At 42.8% G+C, this 20,796-nt stretch overlaps 1 protein-coding gene across 2 annotated transcripts in view; it reads left to right on the top strand.

Moving 5' to 3' along the window:
* The window catches only part of LOC121573985 (kin of IRRE-like protein 3), a 377,432-nt gene that overhangs the window by 241,256 nt on the left and 115,380 nt on the right, over nucleotides 1–20,796 (top strand). For both annotated transcript variants that reach the window (XM_041886424.2, XM_041886423.2), the window contains exons 2-3: nucleotides 3,361–3,510; nucleotides 14,889–15,038. In XM_041886424.2, coding sequence (XP_041742358.1) covers nucleotides 3,361–3,510; nucleotides 14,889–15,038 — 300 coding nt within the window. The remainder of the gene's footprint in view (nucleotides 1–3,360; nucleotides 3,511–14,888; nucleotides 15,039–20,796) is intronic.

The following is a 20,796-nucleotide window of genomic DNA, read 5'->3' as shown; positions in this document are numbered from 1 at the left end:
CATTTTAAAATAATCAGTTCAAGGACATACATCTTGTGTATTATAAGCAATTCATGGTACCATGTTTGTCCTCTAAAAAATGATCCTGTGTTCCACTAACAATGCCTGCGGTACTGTGGTCGGCCTTCAACTTCCGTGGCTTTAATGAGAGGGAGCAGTCGTTGGAAAAATACAGTGAGGGAAAAAAGTATTTGATCCCCTGCTGATTTTGTACGTTTGCCCACTGACAAAGAAATGATCAGTCTATAATTTTAATGGTAGGTTTATTTGAACAGTGAGAGACAGAATAACAACAAAAAAATCCAGAAGAACGCATGTCAAAAATGTTATAAATTGATTTGCATTTTAATGAGGGAAATAAGTGTTTGACCCCCTCTCAATCAGAAAGATTTCTGGCTCCCAGGTGTCTTTTATACAGGTAACGAGCTGAGATTAGGAGCACACTCTTAAAGGGAATGCTCCTAATCTCAGTTTGTTACCTGTATAAAAGACACCTGTCCACAGAAGCAATCAATCAATCAGATTCCAAACTCTCCACCATGGCCAAGACCAAAGAGCTCTCCAAGGATGTCAGGGACAAGATTGTAGACCTACACAAGGCTGGAAGGGGCTACATGACCATCGCCAAGCAGCTTGGTGAGAAGGTGACAACAGTTGGTGTGATGATTTGCAAATGGAAGAAACACATAATAACTGTCAATCTCCCTCGGCCTGGGGCTCCATGCAAGATCTCACCTCGTGGAGTTGCAATGATCATGAGAACGGTGAGGAATCAGCCCAGAACTACACGGGAGGATCTTGTCAATGATCTCAAGGCAGCTGGGACCATAGTCACCAAGAAAACAATTGGTAACACACTACGCCGTGAAGGACTGAAATCCTGCACCGCCCGCAAGGTCCCCCTGCTCAAGAAAGCACATATACAGGGCCGTCTGAAGTTTGCCAATGAACATCTGAAGGATTCAGAGGAGAACTGGGTGAAAGTGTTGTGGTCAGATGAGACCAAAATCGAGCTCTTCGGCATCAACTCAACTCTTCGTGTTTGGAGGAGGAGGAATGCTGCCTATGACCCCAAGAACACCATCCCCACTGTCAAACATGGAGGTGGAAACGTTATGCTTTGGGGGTGTTTTTCTGCTAAGGGGACAGGACAACTTCACCGCATCAAAGGGACGATGGACGGGGCCATGTACTGTCAAATCTTGGGTGAGAACCTCCTTCCCTCAGCCAGGACATTGAAAATGGGTCGTGGATGGGTATTCCAGCATGACAATGACCCAAAACACACGGCCAAGGCAACAAAGGTGTGGCTCAAGAAGAAGCACATTATGGTCCTGGAGTGGCCTAGCCAGTCTTCAGACCTTAATCCCATAGAAAATCTGTGGAGGGAGCTGAAGGTTCAAGTTGTCAAACGTCAGCCTCGAAACCTTAATGACTTGGAGAAGATCTGCAAAAAGGAGTGGGACAAAATCCCTCCTGAGATGTGTGCAAACCTGGTGGCCAACTACAAGAAACGTCTGACCTCTGTGATTGCCAACAAGGGTTTTGCCACCAAGTACTAAGTCATTTATTTCCCTCATTTAAATGCAAATCAATTAATAAAATTTCTGACATGCGTTTTTCTGGATTTTTTTGTTGTTATTCTGTCTCTCACTGTTCAAATAAACCTAACATTAAAATTATAGACTGATCATTGCATTGTCAGTGGGCAAACATACAAAATCAGCAGGGGATCAAATACTTTTTTCCCTCACTGTATATATGTTTTCGGCTCTACCTCATACAAAAAGGTATGAAAGCCGTCTGTGTCCTGCATGTACCTTGTACTGAACCCTCTGTCTGCTTATAATCACATCCTTTCAAGATGTGTTCTCTTAATGAGGTTAGCTGCTGTCAGCAATGCGCCACTCCGCTGCCTTCCCAAACTGAAGCCAGTCTGGACTTCAGTGTTGATTTCCCTCAAGTACACACACACACAATCGGATGCACGCACACACACGCACACACACACACACACACACACACACACACACACACACACACACACACACACACACACACACACGGGTGTGTGACTGTGTGTCTTTGACAGAGGCAGTGCTTGACATATATACAGTACAGTAGATAACCAGGCACTGTGTAGAATACAAGTTTATTCTATAGCCGGACATATCTAATAATCTCTGTTGCCAGCGATAGAAAGACATTTGCAGTCATTTTTTGCGATGAGGGGTGAGATGGTAATGGAGGAGGCCAAAGACAGATTGGGTTGAACAGCTGCATGGGCTCATTTTGATTTAATGTTTGCTGTAATGCATTTTCTGTTAAAAGGGAAATTGAATAGAAACGCTCGCCTAATATCTGGGCTCATTGTTATTGTAAGTCTTACATCAACATAAATGACTGGGAATGAAAGTTGATTGTAATTATTTCCATGTGAAAATGGGTCAGAGTATTTATGAATGTGGGATGATGTGGCCGGATGCCAGTACCATCTCCTGTGCGCTTTCTCACTACGCAAACCAATCCCCATTAATTCAACCATCCATGGATGCTATGTAACTAATACACTGAATAGTCACCTGAGCTGTGTCCGTAGGACAGCCTCAATCTCAGCAAGACTTAAACCTGTTTGATCAGTCTGTCCATTCATTGCATTCCTGTCCTTCATCTCTGCTTTGCCCGTTCAATAACTTTTGTTGTTTGTAACTCCACTAACAGCGCCATAGCTTCTGTATAGGGCGGCAGGTAGCTTAGTGGGTAAGAGCGTTGTGCCAGTAACCGAAAGGTCGCTGGTTCTAATCCCCGAGCCGACTAGGTGAAAAATCTGTTGATGTGCCCTTAAGCAAGGCACTTAACCCTAATTGCTCCTGTAAGTCGCTCTGGATAAGAGCGTCTGCTAAATGACGTAAATGTAAAATGTATACTTATTTTCACTGCCCTACCGTGGCAACATTAGTCTTAGGATTCATTGTCGTACACACAAAAACATTGAACAATGCTTCATCAATTCAACATCTACCCTGACAGTACCCCATTGGATGCAGTACTGTAGCTCAGTAGGCTACTGTGGCTCAGTTGGTAGAGCATAGCACTTGCAATGCTAAGGTTGTGGTTCCAATTCCTGCTGGGGCCACTCAAATCAAATCACATTTGATTTGTCACATACACATGTTTAGCAGATGTTATTGCAGGTGTAGCGAAATGCTTGCATTGTATGCATGTGCTAAGATGCTTTGGATAAGAGTGTCTGCTAAATGGCATATAACACTGTATGTGTGTGTAGAAAATGAAATCATATCGAAACTGTTGATCAAACGTTGCACTATTTTGACACAATAATATTTTTCTCTGTTCCAGGGGCCAGTGCAGTGTTCACGCAGCAGCCCACAGACCTGGTGGTGGTGGCAGGTCAGCCGGTGACCCTGCCCTGCTCCATCCCTGGTTACTACGGCATGGTGCTCTGGCTCCGAGACGGCATGGCCCTGGGGGTCAACAGGGACCTTTCAGGTAGGAAAGCCCCTCACTTTACTTAGAATGGTGATAATGTAGCATTCATAAAGCATTTATAAACCCTTTATAAGCATGAAAAAAAGTAATAATGCATGTTATAAGCCCTACATATGTATATATTATATTGTATAAACAGTTGTTATGGAGTAGGTGTAATAATGTTTAATGTCAATGCTGCATAACACTACATAAAAGTATTTATAAAATAGCATAGAAATGTATGTAGGGCATTATAACTCTATGTCAAGCTTATAAAGGCTTTATAAAGGCTTTATGAATGCTTTATGAATACTAAGCTTATTATTTTGTTTTTACTTGTCTTTAACTTTCTTAACTCCTCTCCCAGCCTAACTCTTTTTTTCACTTCTTTTTTTGTAAACTTTTTTTTGGAGGGTAGATCAGCTTTAATATTGCAGACAGATTGCAACTACCATCAATGTAATTGTCTGTATCACTTCCAATCCCCCATATGTTTTTTCTCTCTCGCAAATATATATATATATATATATATATATATATATATATATATATATATATATATATATATATATATATACACTGCTCAAAAAAATAAAGGGAACACTTAAACAACACAATGTAACTCCAAGTCAATCACACTTCTGTGAAATCAAACTGTCCACTTAGGAAGCAACACTGATTGACAATAAATTTCACATGCTGTTGTGCAAATGGAATAGACAACAGGTGGAAATTATAGGCAATTAGCAAGACACCCCCAATAAAGGACTGGTTTTGCAGGTGGATGACCACAGACCACTTCTCAGTTCCTATGCTTCCTGACTGATGTTTTGGCGGTGCTTTCTCTCTAGTGGTAGCATGAGACGGAGTCTACAACCCACACAAGTGGCTCAGGTAGTGCAGCTCATCCAGGATGGCACATCAATGCCAGCTGTGGCAAGAAGGTTTGCTGTGTCTGTCAGCGTAGTGTCCAGAGCATGGAGGCGCTACCAGGAGACAGGCCAGTACATCAGGAGACGTGGAGGAGGCCGTAGGAGGGCAACGACCCAGCAGCAGGACTGCTACCTTCGCCTTTGTGCAAGGAGGAGCAGGAGGAGCACTGCCAGAGCCCTGCAAAATGACCTCCAGCAGGCCACAAATGTGCATGTGTCTGCTCAAACGGTCAGAAACAGACACCATGAGGGTGGTATGAGGGCCCTACAATGTGATTTTCTGGATTTTTTTGGCATTTGCCAGAGAACACCAAGATTGGCAAATTCGCCACTGGCGCCCTGTGCTCTTCACAGATGAAAGCAGGTTCACACTGAGCACGTGACAGACGTGACAGAGTCTGGAGACGCCGTGGAGAACGTTCTGCTGCCTGCAACATCCTCCAGCATGACCGGTTTGGCGGTGGGTCAGTCATGGTGTGGGGTGGCATTTCTTTGGGGGGCCGCACAGCCCTCCATGTGCTCGCCAGAGGTAGCCTGACTGCCATTAGGTACCGAGATGAGATCCTCAGACCCCTTGTGAGACCATATGCTGGTGCGGTTGTCCCTGGGTTCCTCCTAATGCAAGACAATGCTAGACCTCATGTGGCTGGAGTGTGTCAGCAGTTCCTGCAAGAGGAAGGCATTAATGCTATGGACTGGCACGCCCGTTCCCCAGACCTGAATCCAATTGAGCACATCTGGGACATCATGTCTCGCTCCATCCACCAACGCCACGTTGCACCACAGACTGTCCAGGAGATGCTTTAGTCAAGGTCTGGGAGGAGATCCCTCAGGAGACCATCCGCCACCTCATCAGGAGCATGCCCAGGCGTTGTAGGGAGGTCATACAGGCACGTGGAGGCCACACACACTACTGAGCCTCATTTTGACTTGTTTTAAGGACATTACATCAAAGTTGGATCAGCCTGTAGTGTGGTTTTCCACTTTAATTTTAAGGGTGACTCCAAATCCAGACCTCCATGGGTTGATACATTTGATTTCCATTGATAATTTTTGTGTGATTTTGTTGTCAGCACATTCAACTATGTAAAGAAAAAAGTATTTCATAACATTATTTCATTTATTCAGATCTAAGATGTGTTATTTTAGTGTTCCCTTAATTTTTTTGAGCAGTGTATATACACACATACATACATACACATACATATATACATACATACATATCCTTTAAAAATATATATTTCCCTTTATTACTTTCCAACCCGACCACCCCTTCCCTAATTGGAGTAAACTAGTGACAACAACGCTTAGGCCTCTACTTCCAGCGTATCTATACTTTATACATTTTATGGACACAGTCAATTTTACAATAATTATATTTTGTTTGTTTTTACTCCTGATCTTTCTCTACCCTCTACCTCTCCGATCATTTTCATGATATCCATCCGGTTTGCTTCTATATGCCATATCTTTCTAACTGTGCTCTTTCACAAAAGCTCTCAACCTATAACATACAGTATATACTTATTATGGACACAGTATGCTTACATTATTAGTTATCTTGTTGTTATTCGTTGTTGTTAGCTGTTATTAGTCCCATCCTTCAACTCCATTCAACACCACCCATCTATCTCTTAACACCATCCATATTGGATTTCTATTTGCCATATATTTTTCAACTGTACTGTGATGTTTTACAAAAGTTCTGAACCTTTCTATTCTCATTGCTTCTACAGATTGTGAATTAAAAATACTTTTTTTTGCTAAAAGTATTATTATATTATTGATCGATTGACTATGACTTTTCAGATCACCCAGTAATGCTATCTGCAGGGTTAGCTCCAGGTAAATATAGCAATCCTTTAGCCATTCCTGGACCTGTGTCCAAAAACAAGCTACAAATGGACAGTACCAAAACAAATGATCTAATGATTCTGTCTCTTCACAGCAAAATCTGCAGAGCTGGGAATATTGTATCCCCCATATAAATAACATTCTATTGGTAGCAAGAACTTTATATAATAATTTAAATTGAAAAATTCTAAGTTTTGAATCCGGCGTTGTTTTGCGTATCAGTTCATAAACACTATGCCATGGGATCGGTACATCAAAAATCTCTTCCCAACTATTTTGCAATCTATATTGGACGGCTGTCAATCCTTTGGTCCTTAAATGAAACAGGTATACTTTTTTATTTATCACAGTTTTCTTTAACAAATTATGTTCTTTAATGCAAGGCCGACAGACAAGTTCCTTACTTTTTCCCCCTTCCACTTTCCTCTTCCATTTTTGCTGTAATGCTGCAATTATTTGGTTGTAATTTTGGGTAGAGCAGACATTTCCATATGTTGTTGTTAGCTGCATGTGCGACATAATTCCACCAGTCCTACCGATGATATCATTTCCGAAGATTATACCTTTTTTATCAATTTGTATATTTGAGTTTAACCACAATATTTGTGGCATTATTTGTTCTGTAGTTTCTGGCGGATTAAATTGAAATTGCAACCAACTTTCTATGGCTTGTTTTAGAAATAGTGATATTTGGGAGATTATTTCATTTTCAAATAACTAAAAGTGAGAGGTTGTAATCTGAATAAAGGGAAAAAGGCCATTCTTGAACATTGGGTGAGACAATCTTACTAATTTGCTAGAGAACCAGTTCGGATTTAAGTATAACTTTTGTATGACTGAAGCTTTTAGTGATAGGTCTAAGGCTTTAATATTTACTCATTTCTGTCCTCCGAATTCATATTCATTATATAAATAGGCCCGTTTAATTTTGTCTGGCTTGCCGTTCCAAATAAAATGGAATATTCTTTTCTCATATAATTTAAAAAAAAACTGTTCGCTAGGCGTAGGCAATACCATAAGGCAAATAGGTAAACTGGGATAATACTAACTCTTTGCCTACCTCCCTCTTTCTCTCTCTATCTTCCTCGAACAGGGCCACTTACATTTTAGTTTTTTTGCTTCTCTCACTTCTCCTCTCACTCCATCACTCTTTCTTGGGCAAGGCTTTCAGTCAATCTGTTTTTAGTATTCTCTTTCCTTGCCTTACTCGTCTTCCTGTCTAGCTCCCTTTCTCTCTGTATTATAGTCTACGTCTCACCTTCCTCTTACGCTCTCTTCCTCTCGTTCCTTTCCTCCCTCGCTCAAGTGATTCTCTTACCCGTCTTCTTATCTAGCTCTATTTCTCTCTGTATTCTACATTTCTCCTTTTTCTCTTCCTCTCCTTCCATCCTCTCTTGGACACAGCCTTTACCCATGCTCTCCATCTCTCTCAAAGGCCCATACCATCCATTTGTCTGTCCAGCTCTCTCTATTGTGCTCTCACAACTCGCAACTGTTTCTTTGTCATAGTTCCCTATTGTTGTTGTGTCACTCACATGTCCATTGAGCTGCACTTTTCCTTTAATTACTTTCACATAATTTAAAAAAAATCCATCCACGGTCTCGTCATCAAAAAGGTAGCTGTCACTCGTCACATCGGGACAAATGACAGAGCAACGCAACAGAGCAATGGAGTATTTAGAGTTTGATCATTAATGAAACCACTTCACGTGGCACAGGAGTCACACACACACTGATTGTGTAATTGCTGTTTTCAAAGCTCTCACAAGTGTTTTGAATGTATTTCATGGTGTGGATTAATCAGAACCCTTTTGTGAATTATTAAGCAAAGACAAACTAGGGGGTTACATGGCAACAGGCTTTTTGAATAACGGGAGAGAAACTTTGGGGAGTGGGCACAATCACAAACATCAAATTGTCATATGTGCAAATGATATGGTAAATGGCCAATGTTGCTACAGGATCCACACTCAAAACATGTATTTATTTATTGTTTTACTCATTTAGAGGCAAAAATAAAACAAAAACAAATTGTTTGGCCATTGTCAGTGTGTGTTGATTACTGCTTGAGTACCTATATGTTAATACCATAATTATTTTCTTCACAATTATCCTACTCCTCTGCATTAGTAATCTTACGACACTGCAGATGCCACGTGAGAGGTCTTTGAAAATTAACATTACAGCCAGAAAAACTATTTCTCAATCTCCCAGAATACAGTAAACTCAACTAACCCTACACACCAGCACTCCAAACTGCTCCGGCAGATGTTTAAATCATGTTTTGCTCATTTCCAAAGCGGCAGAGAGAGTCTCCTTCCCCAGTCTTTCCTCGGGCTGTTTTGAAGACCATTCCGTCGCTCTGATGGCTGCCTGAGGAAATTATTCCCCAAAATCAGCTTTCAAAGCGGTGTGTTGTTTGGATAGGTAAAATGGCGGTCAAATACTAGATGAATCGGCATCAACAACCCACCTTGGAAACAATTTTACCCAATCAATGTATTTGAAGAGATGTGGCGCACGGCACACTCGACTATATAAACTCTTTGAATAAAATGTTCAATAACATCATTAGAGACAGAACAGAAAATACACCTGGGGTTATAGTATGGCAATGGATCACAGTTTGGGTACCAAGCCATCTCATCAGATTTGTTTTCTTCTTCTACGAATCCTGCTATGCCAATCTGTTACATTGTCTTTCCCTGTAGATATTGTCTGCTTTTGCCTCAGTCCCCTGTTCTATTTCGTCATTGACGGCGTTTCCATAATTGGGCCTGGGAGAACAATCCCATTATGTCCATACTATCCCACTCCAGGTCCTTTTAGTAGCATCCTGGGACCCATCGCCGGTGTCACTGAAGTGCAGCGTAATGACTCGGGTCCCTAGGGGCATCCCGGTGCTTAACCAAACATCAATTTCAGCTAAAAGAAGAGGAGAGAGAGAGAGAGAGAGAGAGAGAGAGAGAGAGAGAGAGAGAGAGAGAGAGAGAGAGAGAGAGAGAGAGAGAGAGAGAGAGAGAGAGAGAGAGAGAGAGAGAGAGATGAACTGGGCGCTGTCTGTGTGTACCTGCCATGGGGAGAAATGGCACTTCATTCTTTTTGGCGGATCAATGACAACGGGGGCCAGTGTGAACTGGAAAGGTTATCTCCCGGCCGTGTGAACTGTGGACAGTGTTTGCTTTTAGAGAAGACAGGAAAATTGGACCTCTTAGCCAACACAACAGTTATGAGAGGGAAGACAGCAGGGCTACATACTGACACCGCACTATTGTCGGAATGGCTATCATAACTATGATCAGGAAATGGTTTTCGAAAGAAAGCTGAGGGAGGGGTTTGACTGTCAATGGTATCGGCGGTGCCCTAGCCTCTCGCTTTCTCTCCCCGTGTGATTGCACTCTTCTTTTTTCCACTCTTTTTATTGGAGCGAGGGAGTGCTCACTTTGCATGTGGCCTTTACCTTCTCTCCTGTTTTGCCTTTGATCTGGCCCTACTCAGTGTGTGTCCCAAATTGCACCCTGTTCCCTTTATAGTGCACTGCTTTTGATCAGGGCCCTAAGCTCTTGTCAAAACTAGTGCACTATATAGGGAATAGGGTGCCATTTGGGATGCAGGCAGACAGACAGTGTTCATTGCCATTTTCTCCCATTGATGGGTCAGTTAGGTGCCTCCTCCATACTGAAATACATCACCGTCCGCCCGAACCCTCTCCTCTCAAAGCCCCGGCATTGATCTAAGGCCAGACTAACTAATCTTGATGGATCCATCGCTTCTACAGAGGTTATAACTAGGGCTATTTTACATTGTTTGCCTTAATTGACATGTATTTGTCTTCAGCTTCTTCAGCTATTCATTCCCATTTCGCTAGGGACATTCATCAAAGACTTGATCTCGGGTCTTAATTGTTTTCCGGGATTTAATGTATTCCGGGTCGGCGTTTCTCTCTCCAACACCCCGAGACAGACAATTGGTTTCCTCGTGGATCTTTAGATGTACAGTTGAAGTCGGAGATTTACATACACCTTAGCTAAATACATTTAAACTCAGTTTTTCACAATTCCTGACATTTAATCCTAGTAAAAATGCCCTGTTTTAGGTTAGGATCACCACTTCATTTTAAGAATGGGAAATGTCAGAGTAATAGTAGAGAAAATTATTTATCTCAGCTTTTATTTATTTCATCACATTCCCAGTGGGTCAGAAGTTTACATACACTCAATTAGTATTTGGTAGCATTACCTTTAAATTCTTTAACTTGGGTAAAACGTTTCAGATAGCCTTCCACAAGCTTCCCACAATAAGTTGGGTGAATTTTGGCCCACTCCTCCTGACAGAGCTGGTGTAACTGAGGCAGGTTTGTAGGCCTCCTTGCTCACACACACTTTTTCAGTTCTGCCCACAAATGTTCTATAGGATTGAGGTCAGGGCTTTGTGATGGCCTCTCCAATACCTTGACTTTGTTTACCTTAAGCCATTTTGCCACAACTTTGGAAGTATGCTTGGGGTCATTATCCATTTAGAAGACCCATTTGCGACCAAGCTTTAACTTCCTGACTGATGTCTTGAGATGTTGCTTCAATATATCCACATCATTTTCCTTCCTCATGATGCCATCTATTTTGTGAAGTGCACCAGTCCCTCCTGCAGCAAAGCACCCCAACAGCCTGATGCTGCCACCCCCGTGCTTCACGGCTGGGATGGTGTTCTTCGGCTTGCAAGCATCCCCCTTTTTCCTGCAAAAATAACGATGGTCATTATGGCCAAACAGTTATATTTTTGTTTCATCAGACCAGAGGACATTTCTCCAAAAAGTACGATCTTTGTCCCCATGTGCAGTTGCAAACCGTAGTCTGGCTTTTTTATGGCAGTTTTGGAGCAGTGGCTTGTTCCTTGCTGAGCGGCCTTTCAGGTTATGTTGATATAGGACGTGTTTTACTGTGGATATAGATACTTTTGTACCTCTTTCCTCCAGCATCTTCACAAGGTCCTTTGCTGTTGTTCTGGGATTGATTTGCACTTTTCGCACCAAAGTATATTCATCTCTAGGAGACAGAACGCGTCTCCTTCCTGAGCGGTATGACGGCTGTGTGGTCCCATGGTGTTTATACTTGTGTACTATTGTTTGTACAGATGAACGTGGTACCTTCAGGCATTTGGAAATTGCTCCCAAGGATGAACCAGACTTGTGGAGGTCTACAATTTTTTCTGAGGTCTTGGCTGATTTCTTTTGATTTTCCCATGATGTCAAGCAAAGAGGCACTGAATTTGAAGGTAGGACTTGAAATACATCCACAGGTACACCTCCAATTGACTCAAATGATGTCAATTAGCCTATCAGAACCTTCTAAAGTCATGACATCATTTTCTGAAATTTTCCAAGCTGTTTAAAGGCACAGTCAATTTAGTGTATGTAAACTTCTGACCCACTGGAATTGTGATACAATGAATTATAAGTGAAATAATCTGTCTGTAAACAATTGTTGGAAAAAGTACTTGTGTCATGCACAAAGTAGATGTCCTAACCGACTTGCCAAACTATAGTTTGCTAACAAGAAATTGATGGTTGAAAACAAGTTTTAATGACTCCAACCTAAGTGTATGTAAACTTCTGACTTCAACTGTATATTAGTATTCTCTGAATAATCAATCCCCTCGCAGAAATAGAAATGACTACATATGCTGGTAACACTTTACATTAAGTTACCCTTTACAAAGGGTTTAGAAATGGTTTATAGCTTCATGTAAATGTAACTCACATGCTTTGTGAGAGGGTCAGGTAAAATTCAGTTTCTTGCATTTAATCATTTTCCTATGAGGAAAAACCACTTCAAACTGCGGTTTTATGTTGTTTTGCATCTTACTAGGACTACTACTAGGCCGTATACATAGGCGTCTGTCATATTCAGTTGTTTGTATAAGCGGTGGTGTGGGAGTTGGTGTCTCCCACTCAGCTCACTTAAGACTCCCTTACACATTGGTTGGCCCGACTACTACTAGGCCCTGTACGTAGGCAACTGTCATATTCTGTTGTCTGTATCAGCAGTGTTGTGGGAGTTGGTGTCTCCCACTCAACTCACTTACAACTCCCCATACACTACTGCTCGGTAAAATACTAATAGATGATTTAGCTTTGCCATTGATCCATGGCAGTTGGATAAACATCAGATATATATTAGATATCTCTCATCTTTTTTTAAACTGGGTTATAATAGCTATTACGGCACGTACTGGACTAGACGCAATTGGAGATGGAAGAATTGAGTCCGCTCGTCTTCTGACAGCTGCTCAATTTCTGTGCGGGAGACCAAATGAAATTTGAGGAAGAAAAAAAAGAAATGTCACCCTCCTTTTCTCATTCCCTTTCTCCTCTCTGCTTCCAAGGCTATTTGTAGGTGAACTGAGAAAGTCATTACTGTACGTTCATCTTTTCCTGTGCTAAAGATGAATAATCTTAAAGGAGTGAAAAGCAACAATAATGCAGCCACAGCACAGATACAGTGGCTTGCGAAAGTATTCACCCCCCTTGGCATTTTTCCTATTTTGTTGCCTTACAACCTGGAATTAAAATTTATTTTGGGGGGGGTTTGTATAATTTCATTTACACAACATGCCTACCACTTTGAAGATGCAAAATATTTTTTATTGTGAAACAAACAAGAAGTAAGGCAAAATAAACAATAAACTTGAGCGTGCATAACTATTCACCCCCCCCCCCCAAGGCAAAACTGCTCCAGCACCTTCAAGTTGGATGGGTTCCGCTGGTGTACAGCAATCTTTAAGTCATACCACAGATTCTCAAATGTTTTGAGGTCTGGGCTTTGACTAGGCCATTCCAAGACATTTAAATGTTTCCCCTTAAACCACTTGAGTGTTGCTTTAGCAGTATGGTTAGGGTCATTGTCCTGCTGGAAGGTGAACCTCCATTCCAGTCTCAAATCTCTGGAAGACTGAAACAGGTTTCCCTCAAAAATGTCCCTGTATTTAGCGCCATCCATCATTCCTTCAATTCTGACCAGTTTACCAGTCCCTGTCGATGAAAAACATGGTGTTCTATGGGTGATGAGAGGTGTTGGGTTTGCGCCAGACATAGCGTTTTACTTGATGGCCAAAAAGCTCAAATTTTGTCTCATCTGACCAGAGTACCTTCTTCCATATGTTTGGGGAGTCTCACACATGCCTTTTGGCGAACACCAAACGTGTTTGCTTTTTTTTTTCTTTAAGCAATGGCTTATTTCTGGCCACTCTTCCGTAAAGCACAGCTCTGTGGAGTGTACGGCTTAAAGTGGTCCTATGGACAGATACTCCAATCTCCGCTGTGGAGCTTTGCAGCTCCTTCAGGCTTATCTTTGTTCTCTTTGTTGCCTCTCTGATGAATGGCCTCCTTGCCTTGTCTGTGAGTTTTGGTGGGCGGCCCTCTTTTGGCATGTTTGTTGTGGTGCCATATTCTTTCCATTTTTTAATCATGGATTTAATGGTGCTCTGTGGGATGTTGGTTGGTGGTCCTCTGTAGCTCAGTTGGTAGAGCATGGCGCTTGTAACGCCAGGGTAGTGGGTTCGATCCCCGGGACCACCCATACACAAAAAATGTATGCACGCATGACTGTAAGTCGCTTTGGATAAAAGCGTCTGCTAAATGGCATATTATTATTATTATTTATGTTCAAAGTTTCAGATATTTTTTTTATAACCCAACCCTGATCTGTACTTCTCCACAACTTTGTCCCTGACCTGTTTGGAGAGCTCCTTGGTCTTCATGGTGCCGCTTGCTTGGTAGTGCCCCTTGCTTAGTGGTGTTGCAGACTCTGGGGCCTTTCAGAACAGGTGTATATATACTGAGATCATGTGACAGATCATGTGACACTTAGATTGCACACAGGTGGACTTTATTTAACTAATTATGTGACTTCTGAAGGTAATTGGTTGCACCAGATCTTATTTAGGGGCTTCATAGCAAAGGGGATGAATACATATGCACGCACCACTTTTCCAATATAAATTTTTTAGAATTTTTTGAATGAAGTTATTTTTTAAATTTCACTTCACCAATTTGGACTATTTTGTGCATGTCCATTACATGAAATCCAAATAAAAATCCATTTAAATTACAGGTTGTAATGCAACAAAATAGGAAAAACGCCAAGGGGATGTATACTTTTGCAAGGGACTGTATAATTGTAGTTGTGTGTGTGTGTTCTCCATTGTAATTGTTTGTACATGTGTTCTCCTGAAAGGAATAACAATCTCACTCTGGAAAACCCAATGTTCTTTAATTGTGTTTCTTTAAACTAGTGGTCATGGCAATCCATAGCCCTGCATACTTGGAAAAGCTAGCGTGTGAACTTACATAATGAAGATGTGGTTGTGTGTGTGTCTGTGAGTGTGTGTGTGTGTGTGTGTGTGTGTACATGATTGTGTGTGTGCATGAACGTGTGTGTGTGTGCGGGTGAGAATGTGTGTGTGCATGTGTTTGTGTGCGGGTGAGTATGTGTGTGTGTGTGCGGGTGAGTATGTGTGTGTGCATGTGTGTGTGCGCGAGTGAGTATGTGTGTGGGTACGTGTGTGCGTGCGTGCAGTGATGCGGGAGTAACAATGTGTGTTCTTGTGTTCCAGGCTACCCCCGCTATGACATTGTGGGAGACCACAGCAAGGGAGAATACCACCTCTTGATTCAGAGAACTGAAATGCAGGACGACGCCTTCTTTGAGTGCCAGGCCATCCAGGCAGCTATCAGAACACGCCCTGCCCGACTGACTGTGCTCGGTAAGTCTCAGCTACAGTACTATTAGGTTACATTCAAGATCACTGAACCATCGTGTGTATGTTTCGCAAGGTCCAGGTTATTGGGAAAGCCAACTACTGTACCTCAAGTTGATGGTACATATACGTGAGATATCCAAGAGATTTTGAGTGAACTTCCTGTTCAATGCCACGTAACACATGAAGTAGTATCACAGTAGGTAGGACAAATGGTAGATCTGGGGAACCTGAAGAGATGGCATTTTAGAGGGTTTAGGTTGCCTCCCAAATGGCACCTATTCCCTATATAGTGCACTACTTTCAACCATAGCCCCATGGTGCCTGGTCAAAAGTAGTGTACTATATAGGGAACCGGATGCCATTTGGGATGCACCCTTAAAGTGAGCAAGAGGAAGGGATAAGGGGAAGAAAATGAGGAGAGCTAGGAATATTGTAATAATGAAATTGCTCAGTAATCATTTGAAAGGGGGACGGGACAGAATATGAATTGACCAGAGATACATTGTGGGTGCATCCTCAAATCAAGCCTAATCAGGTGATGCCATATCCCCCCCAATCTGTTTTCTATCAGCCATCATTTGGGCTGGGAATGATGGAACCCTCCGATGCAAACCCTCCAGTGCCTTGGACTGAGGCATGGAAGGAGCACCCTAATTAGCATTATCGATTCATTCTCCCTTGTTTAAAGCATGACATATTCCAGAGGTATCAGTTCATTAATCCCTCCCTCAGTGGTAGCGTTTTTGCCCACTAATCTAAAGCTGGTTACTTAGTGGGGAGGATGAAGTGGCCGGTCAAAGGGGGGAGAGTTAAGATGTTGGCGATTCAGCTCCATTAAAATGATTAATTATAGATAAGAAGGGCACCATTTGCTTGTATTTTTTTTCCGGGTTGGGCGGGTGAGAGAGACAAATCATCCTCCTCCCCAGGGCCTAGCCATTAGCCTGACATTTAATCCCAGACAAATCGTCTCGCTTTGGAAAAAGTTGCACACCAAGCCACCAGCAGCCCATGAGGTAATGAAGTTAATGTATGGACGCTGTCACGGTCAATCCCCACCTGTCACTTCCCCTCGCTGGAGACAGTTGGAGACTTGGCTGCAGCCAACCGCCGTCCTCGCTCCAATGCCTGACAGCCTCGCTCCAATGCCTGACAGCCTCACCTTGTTGTGCTCTCATAATCAGTGGATAGTTTACCATTGTTCCCGACTCCAGCTTTAATGCTTTGTGTGATGTTGTGGGTAGGTGCTAGACATACTTTGGGATTCCATTTTTAACCCTGTTCTTTGAACAGATATGAAAAAAAATATAATATACATTGCAATACCCTCCCAATACAATGTCCCAAACTGCACAAGTGCTCAGTGTTCATACACAGCATAGGTAATCCATTATACAAGGTTATGCGCTGCCTGAGACAAGGCAGTGCTGTTTTCGTAATAGCCTGACCTTACTTTCCTCCCTCATAATGAAATAATTATATTTGCTCACCCACAATAATATCCCAACACACTGCAGCCTGCCTGGGCCTGAACTACAGATGAACCAAGGGACTGTCAATAACACCGAATCCAGAGACCCTTGTGACTCCACACAATATCGCTGGGATGAAAATGCCCTCCACCGGTGACATTTGAACATTGACCCCCATCTAAGAGGTTCATCAGGCAGGGTAATCCAGGTGGCCCTTGTGGCGGTGGCACTGTTGAATACGAGAGAGTACAGGTACAAGATCCAGAGGAGGGGCCCTTGAGGATAATTAGATCCCTAGAAATCCCCCCCAGCCGTTCAGGGGAGCCACCGCCACCAGTCTCCGGGCTAAAAGGTGATAGCAGTGGTCACGGATGCTTTAAATGGGCTTTGGAGACTTAGCCTCTTGAGCTTCCTACATCTGCAGGTATTTATCACAGACAGGCATGGCCACCAATTAATTGAGAGCGCAACAACATGGCACAAGAGTTGCCTCAATCAGTTGATGTCTTCTGTTGACGAAGACGCTTTCATAAGATGAGCATAATACATGATATTTGTATTAATTATGGATCCCCTTTAACTACTGACAAGGCAGCAGCTGCTCTTCCTGGGATCGAGCAAACTTAAGGCAGTTATACGATTCTAAAACCATTACAATACATTCAGAACAGATTTCACAACACATTAAGTGTGTGCCTTCAAGCCCCTACTCTACTACCACATATCTACAACACAAACAGTTCTATTTTTGTTTCATCAGACCAGAGGACATTTCTCCAAAAAGTAAGATCTTTGTCCCCATGTGCAGTTGCAAACCGTAGTCTGGCTTTTTTATGGCAGTTTTAGAGCAGTGGCTTCTTCCTTGCTGAGCGGCCTTTCAGGTTATGTTGATATAGGACTTGTTTTACTGTGGATATAGATACTTTTGTACCTCTTTCCTCCAGCATCTTCACAAGCTCATTTGCTGTTGTTCTGGGATTGATGTGGACGTGTGTGTGTATAGTGCGTATGTTATTGAGGGTGTGTATGCATGTGTCTGTGCCATTGTTTGTGTTGCTTCACAGTCCCCGCTATTCCATAAGGTGTATTTGTCTAAAAATTTTTTATCTAATTTTACTGCTTGCATGAGTTACTTGATGTGGAATAGAGTTCCATGTGGTCATTTCTCTATGTAGTACTGTGCGCCTCCCATAGTCTGTTCTGGAATTGGGGGCAGTGAAGAGGCCTCTAGTGGCATGTCTTGTGGGTGTCACAAGCTGATGTGGATGCGGTGTTGGAGTCAGGCGCAGGACACAGAAGCTCAGTCAAATGCGACTTTACTAGTCAACAAGACAAAATACAAAATAACGGGCCTCAAACACAGGAGGCGAGCGATTACGCATACAGTGCGTAAATACACTATCGACACGAGAACAAATAACGTACATCAACGGACAGGCGGACAATCACACACAACTGCAAACAAAACTAAAGGAAACTTATAGGTGACCTAATCAATACATAACACGAAACAGGTGCACTAACAAGACAAGACCAAACAAACATCGAGACATCAAGCGGTAGTAGCTAGTACTCCGGGGACGACGAACGCCGAAGCTTGCCCGAGCAAAGAGGAGGAGCAGTCTCGGCGGAATTCGTGACAGTGGGGTATGCATGGGTGTCTGAGCTGTGTGCCAGTAGTTCAAACAGACAGCTCGGTGCATTCAACATGTCAATGCCTCTGACAAATACAAATAGTGATGAAGTCAATTTCTCCTCCACTTTAAGCCAGGAGAGATTGACATGATTATTATTAATGTTATCTCTCTGTGTACATCTAAGGGCCAGCCTTGCTGCCCTGTTCTGAGCCAATTGCAGTCGCTCTTTGTGGCACCTGACAACATGACTAAACAGTAGTCCAGGTGCGACAAAGCTAGGGCCTGTAGGACCTGCCATGTTGATAGTGCTGTTAAGAAGGCAGAATAGCGCTTTATTAAGGAGAGACTTCTCCCTATCTTAGCTACTGTTGTATCAATATGTTTAGACCATGACAGTTTACAATCCAGGGTTATTCCAAGCAGTTTATTCACCTCAACTTGCTCAATTTCCACATTATTCATTATACGATTAAGTTGAGGTGTAGGGTTTAGTGAATGATTTGTCTCAAATACAATGCTTAAAGTTTTTTTTATATATTTAGGACTAACTTTTTCCTTGCCACCCATTCTGAAATGAACTGCAGCTCTTTGTTAAGTGTTGCAGTAATTTCAGTCGCTGTAGTAGCTGACGTGTATAGTGTTGAGTCATCTGCATATATAGACACACTGGCTTTACTCAAAGATTGAAAAAAGTAAGGGGCCTAGACAGCTGCCCTGGGGAATTACTGATTCTACCTGGATTATGTTGGATAGGCTTCCATTAAAGAACACCCTCTGTATTCTGTTAGACAGGTAACTCTTTACCACAATATAGCAGGGGGTGTAAAGCCATAATACATAAGCATTTTCAGCAGCAGACTATTATCGATAATGTCATCCCTTCCTGGCGGCCTCACAACTTGCTCTAAGGAAACTTTGCGGTGTTTAGTTTTTTTAATGTATTATTTTTTACATTATTAGCTCAGAAAGTGTTTTGTATCATTACATACAGCAAGGAAAAACTATTGGATATCAGAAGGGCGGTAACTCACCAGCATTACGACCAGGAATACGACTTTCCCGAATCAGATCCTTTGTTTGCTCTCCGCAGGGCAATTGAGCTGATTCCAGCGGCTGACCAAAAACATCGCCGGCGGAGAAGAGGCACTCAGAGCGGCCTGTTGGTTCAATTTAGGAGGCTTGCACACCACCCACCGCTTCCAAGTACACTACTCGCTAATGTTCAGTCTCTGGTTAACAAGGTCGACGAGCTCCGGGCAAGGATTTCTTTCCAAAGACACATCCAGTCCTGTAACATACTTTGTTTCACGGAAACATGGCTCTTTTGGGATATTCTGTTGAAATCGGTCAAGCCGGATGGGTTCTCAGTTCATCGCGCAGACAGGAATAAATATCTCTCCGGGAAGCAGAAAGGGCAGAGGTGTGTGTTTCATGATTAACGACTCATGGTGTAATTGTAGTAACATACAGGAACTCAAGTCCTTTTGTTCACCCGACCTAGAATACCTCACAATCAAATGCCGACCGTATTATCTCCCAAGACAATTTCTTCGGCTATAGTCATGGCCGTGTATATCCCCCCCTCAAGACGATACCACGACGGCCCTGAAAGAACTTCACTGGACTTTATGCAAACTGGAAAAGACATATCTGAGGCTGCATTTATTGTAGCCGGGGATTTTAACAAGGCAAATTTGAGGACTAGGCTGCTGAAGTTCTATCAACATATAGACTGTTGTACTCGCGCTGCTAAAATCCTCGACCATTGTTATTCGAACTTACAGGATGGTTATAAGGCCCTCCCCCACCCTCCTTTCGGCAAATCTGACCACAACTCCATTTTGCTCCTCCATTCCTATAGGCAGAAACTGAAACAGAAAGTACCCGTGCTAAGGACTATTCAACGCTGGTCTGACCAATCCGAATCCACGCTTCAAGATTGTTTTGATCACGTGGACTGGGCTATGTTCCGGGTAGCTTGCGAAAATAATTTAGACGAATACACTGAAACGGTGACTGAGTTTATCAGGAAGTGTATAGGTGATGTTGTGCCCACTGTGACTATTAAAACATACCCTAACCAGAAATTGTGGATAGATGGCAGCATTTGTGCAAAACTGATAGCGCGAACCACCGCATTTAACCATGGCAAGGTGACTGTGAATATGGCAGAATACAAAGTGTAGCTACTCACTCCGCAAGGCAATTAAACTGGCAAAACATCAGTATAGAAACAAAGTAGATTCGCAATTCAACGGCTCAGACACGAGACAATTGTGGCAGGGTCTACAGACAATCACAGACTACAAAAAAGAAAACAAGCCACGTCGCCGACACCAACATCTCGCTTCCAGAAAAGCTAAACACCTTCTTCGCCCGCTTTGAGGATAACACAGTGCCACCGACGAGGCCCACTACCAAGGACTGTGGCCTTTCCTTCTCCATGGCCGACGTGAGTAAGACATTTAAGCATGTTAACCCCCGCAAGGCTGCCGGCCCAGGCATCCCTAGTCGCGTCCTCAGAGCATGCACAGACCAGCTGGCTGGTGTGTTTACGGACATATTCAATCTCTCCCTTTCCCAGTCTGCTGTTCCGACATGCTTCAAGATGGCCACCATTGTTCCAGTACCCAAGAAAGCAAAGGTAACTGA

The sequence above is a fragment of the Coregonus clupeaformis genome, chromosome 9 (genome assembly GCF_020615455.1).
Source record: "Coregonus clupeaformis isolate EN_2021a chromosome 9, ASM2061545v1, whole genome shotgun sequence".
NCBI classification, from domain to species: domain Eukaryota; kingdom Metazoa; phylum Chordata; class Actinopteri; order Salmoniformes; family Salmonidae; genus Coregonus; species Coregonus clupeaformis.
This window is presented reverse-complemented; position numbering and strand designations above follow the sequence as displayed.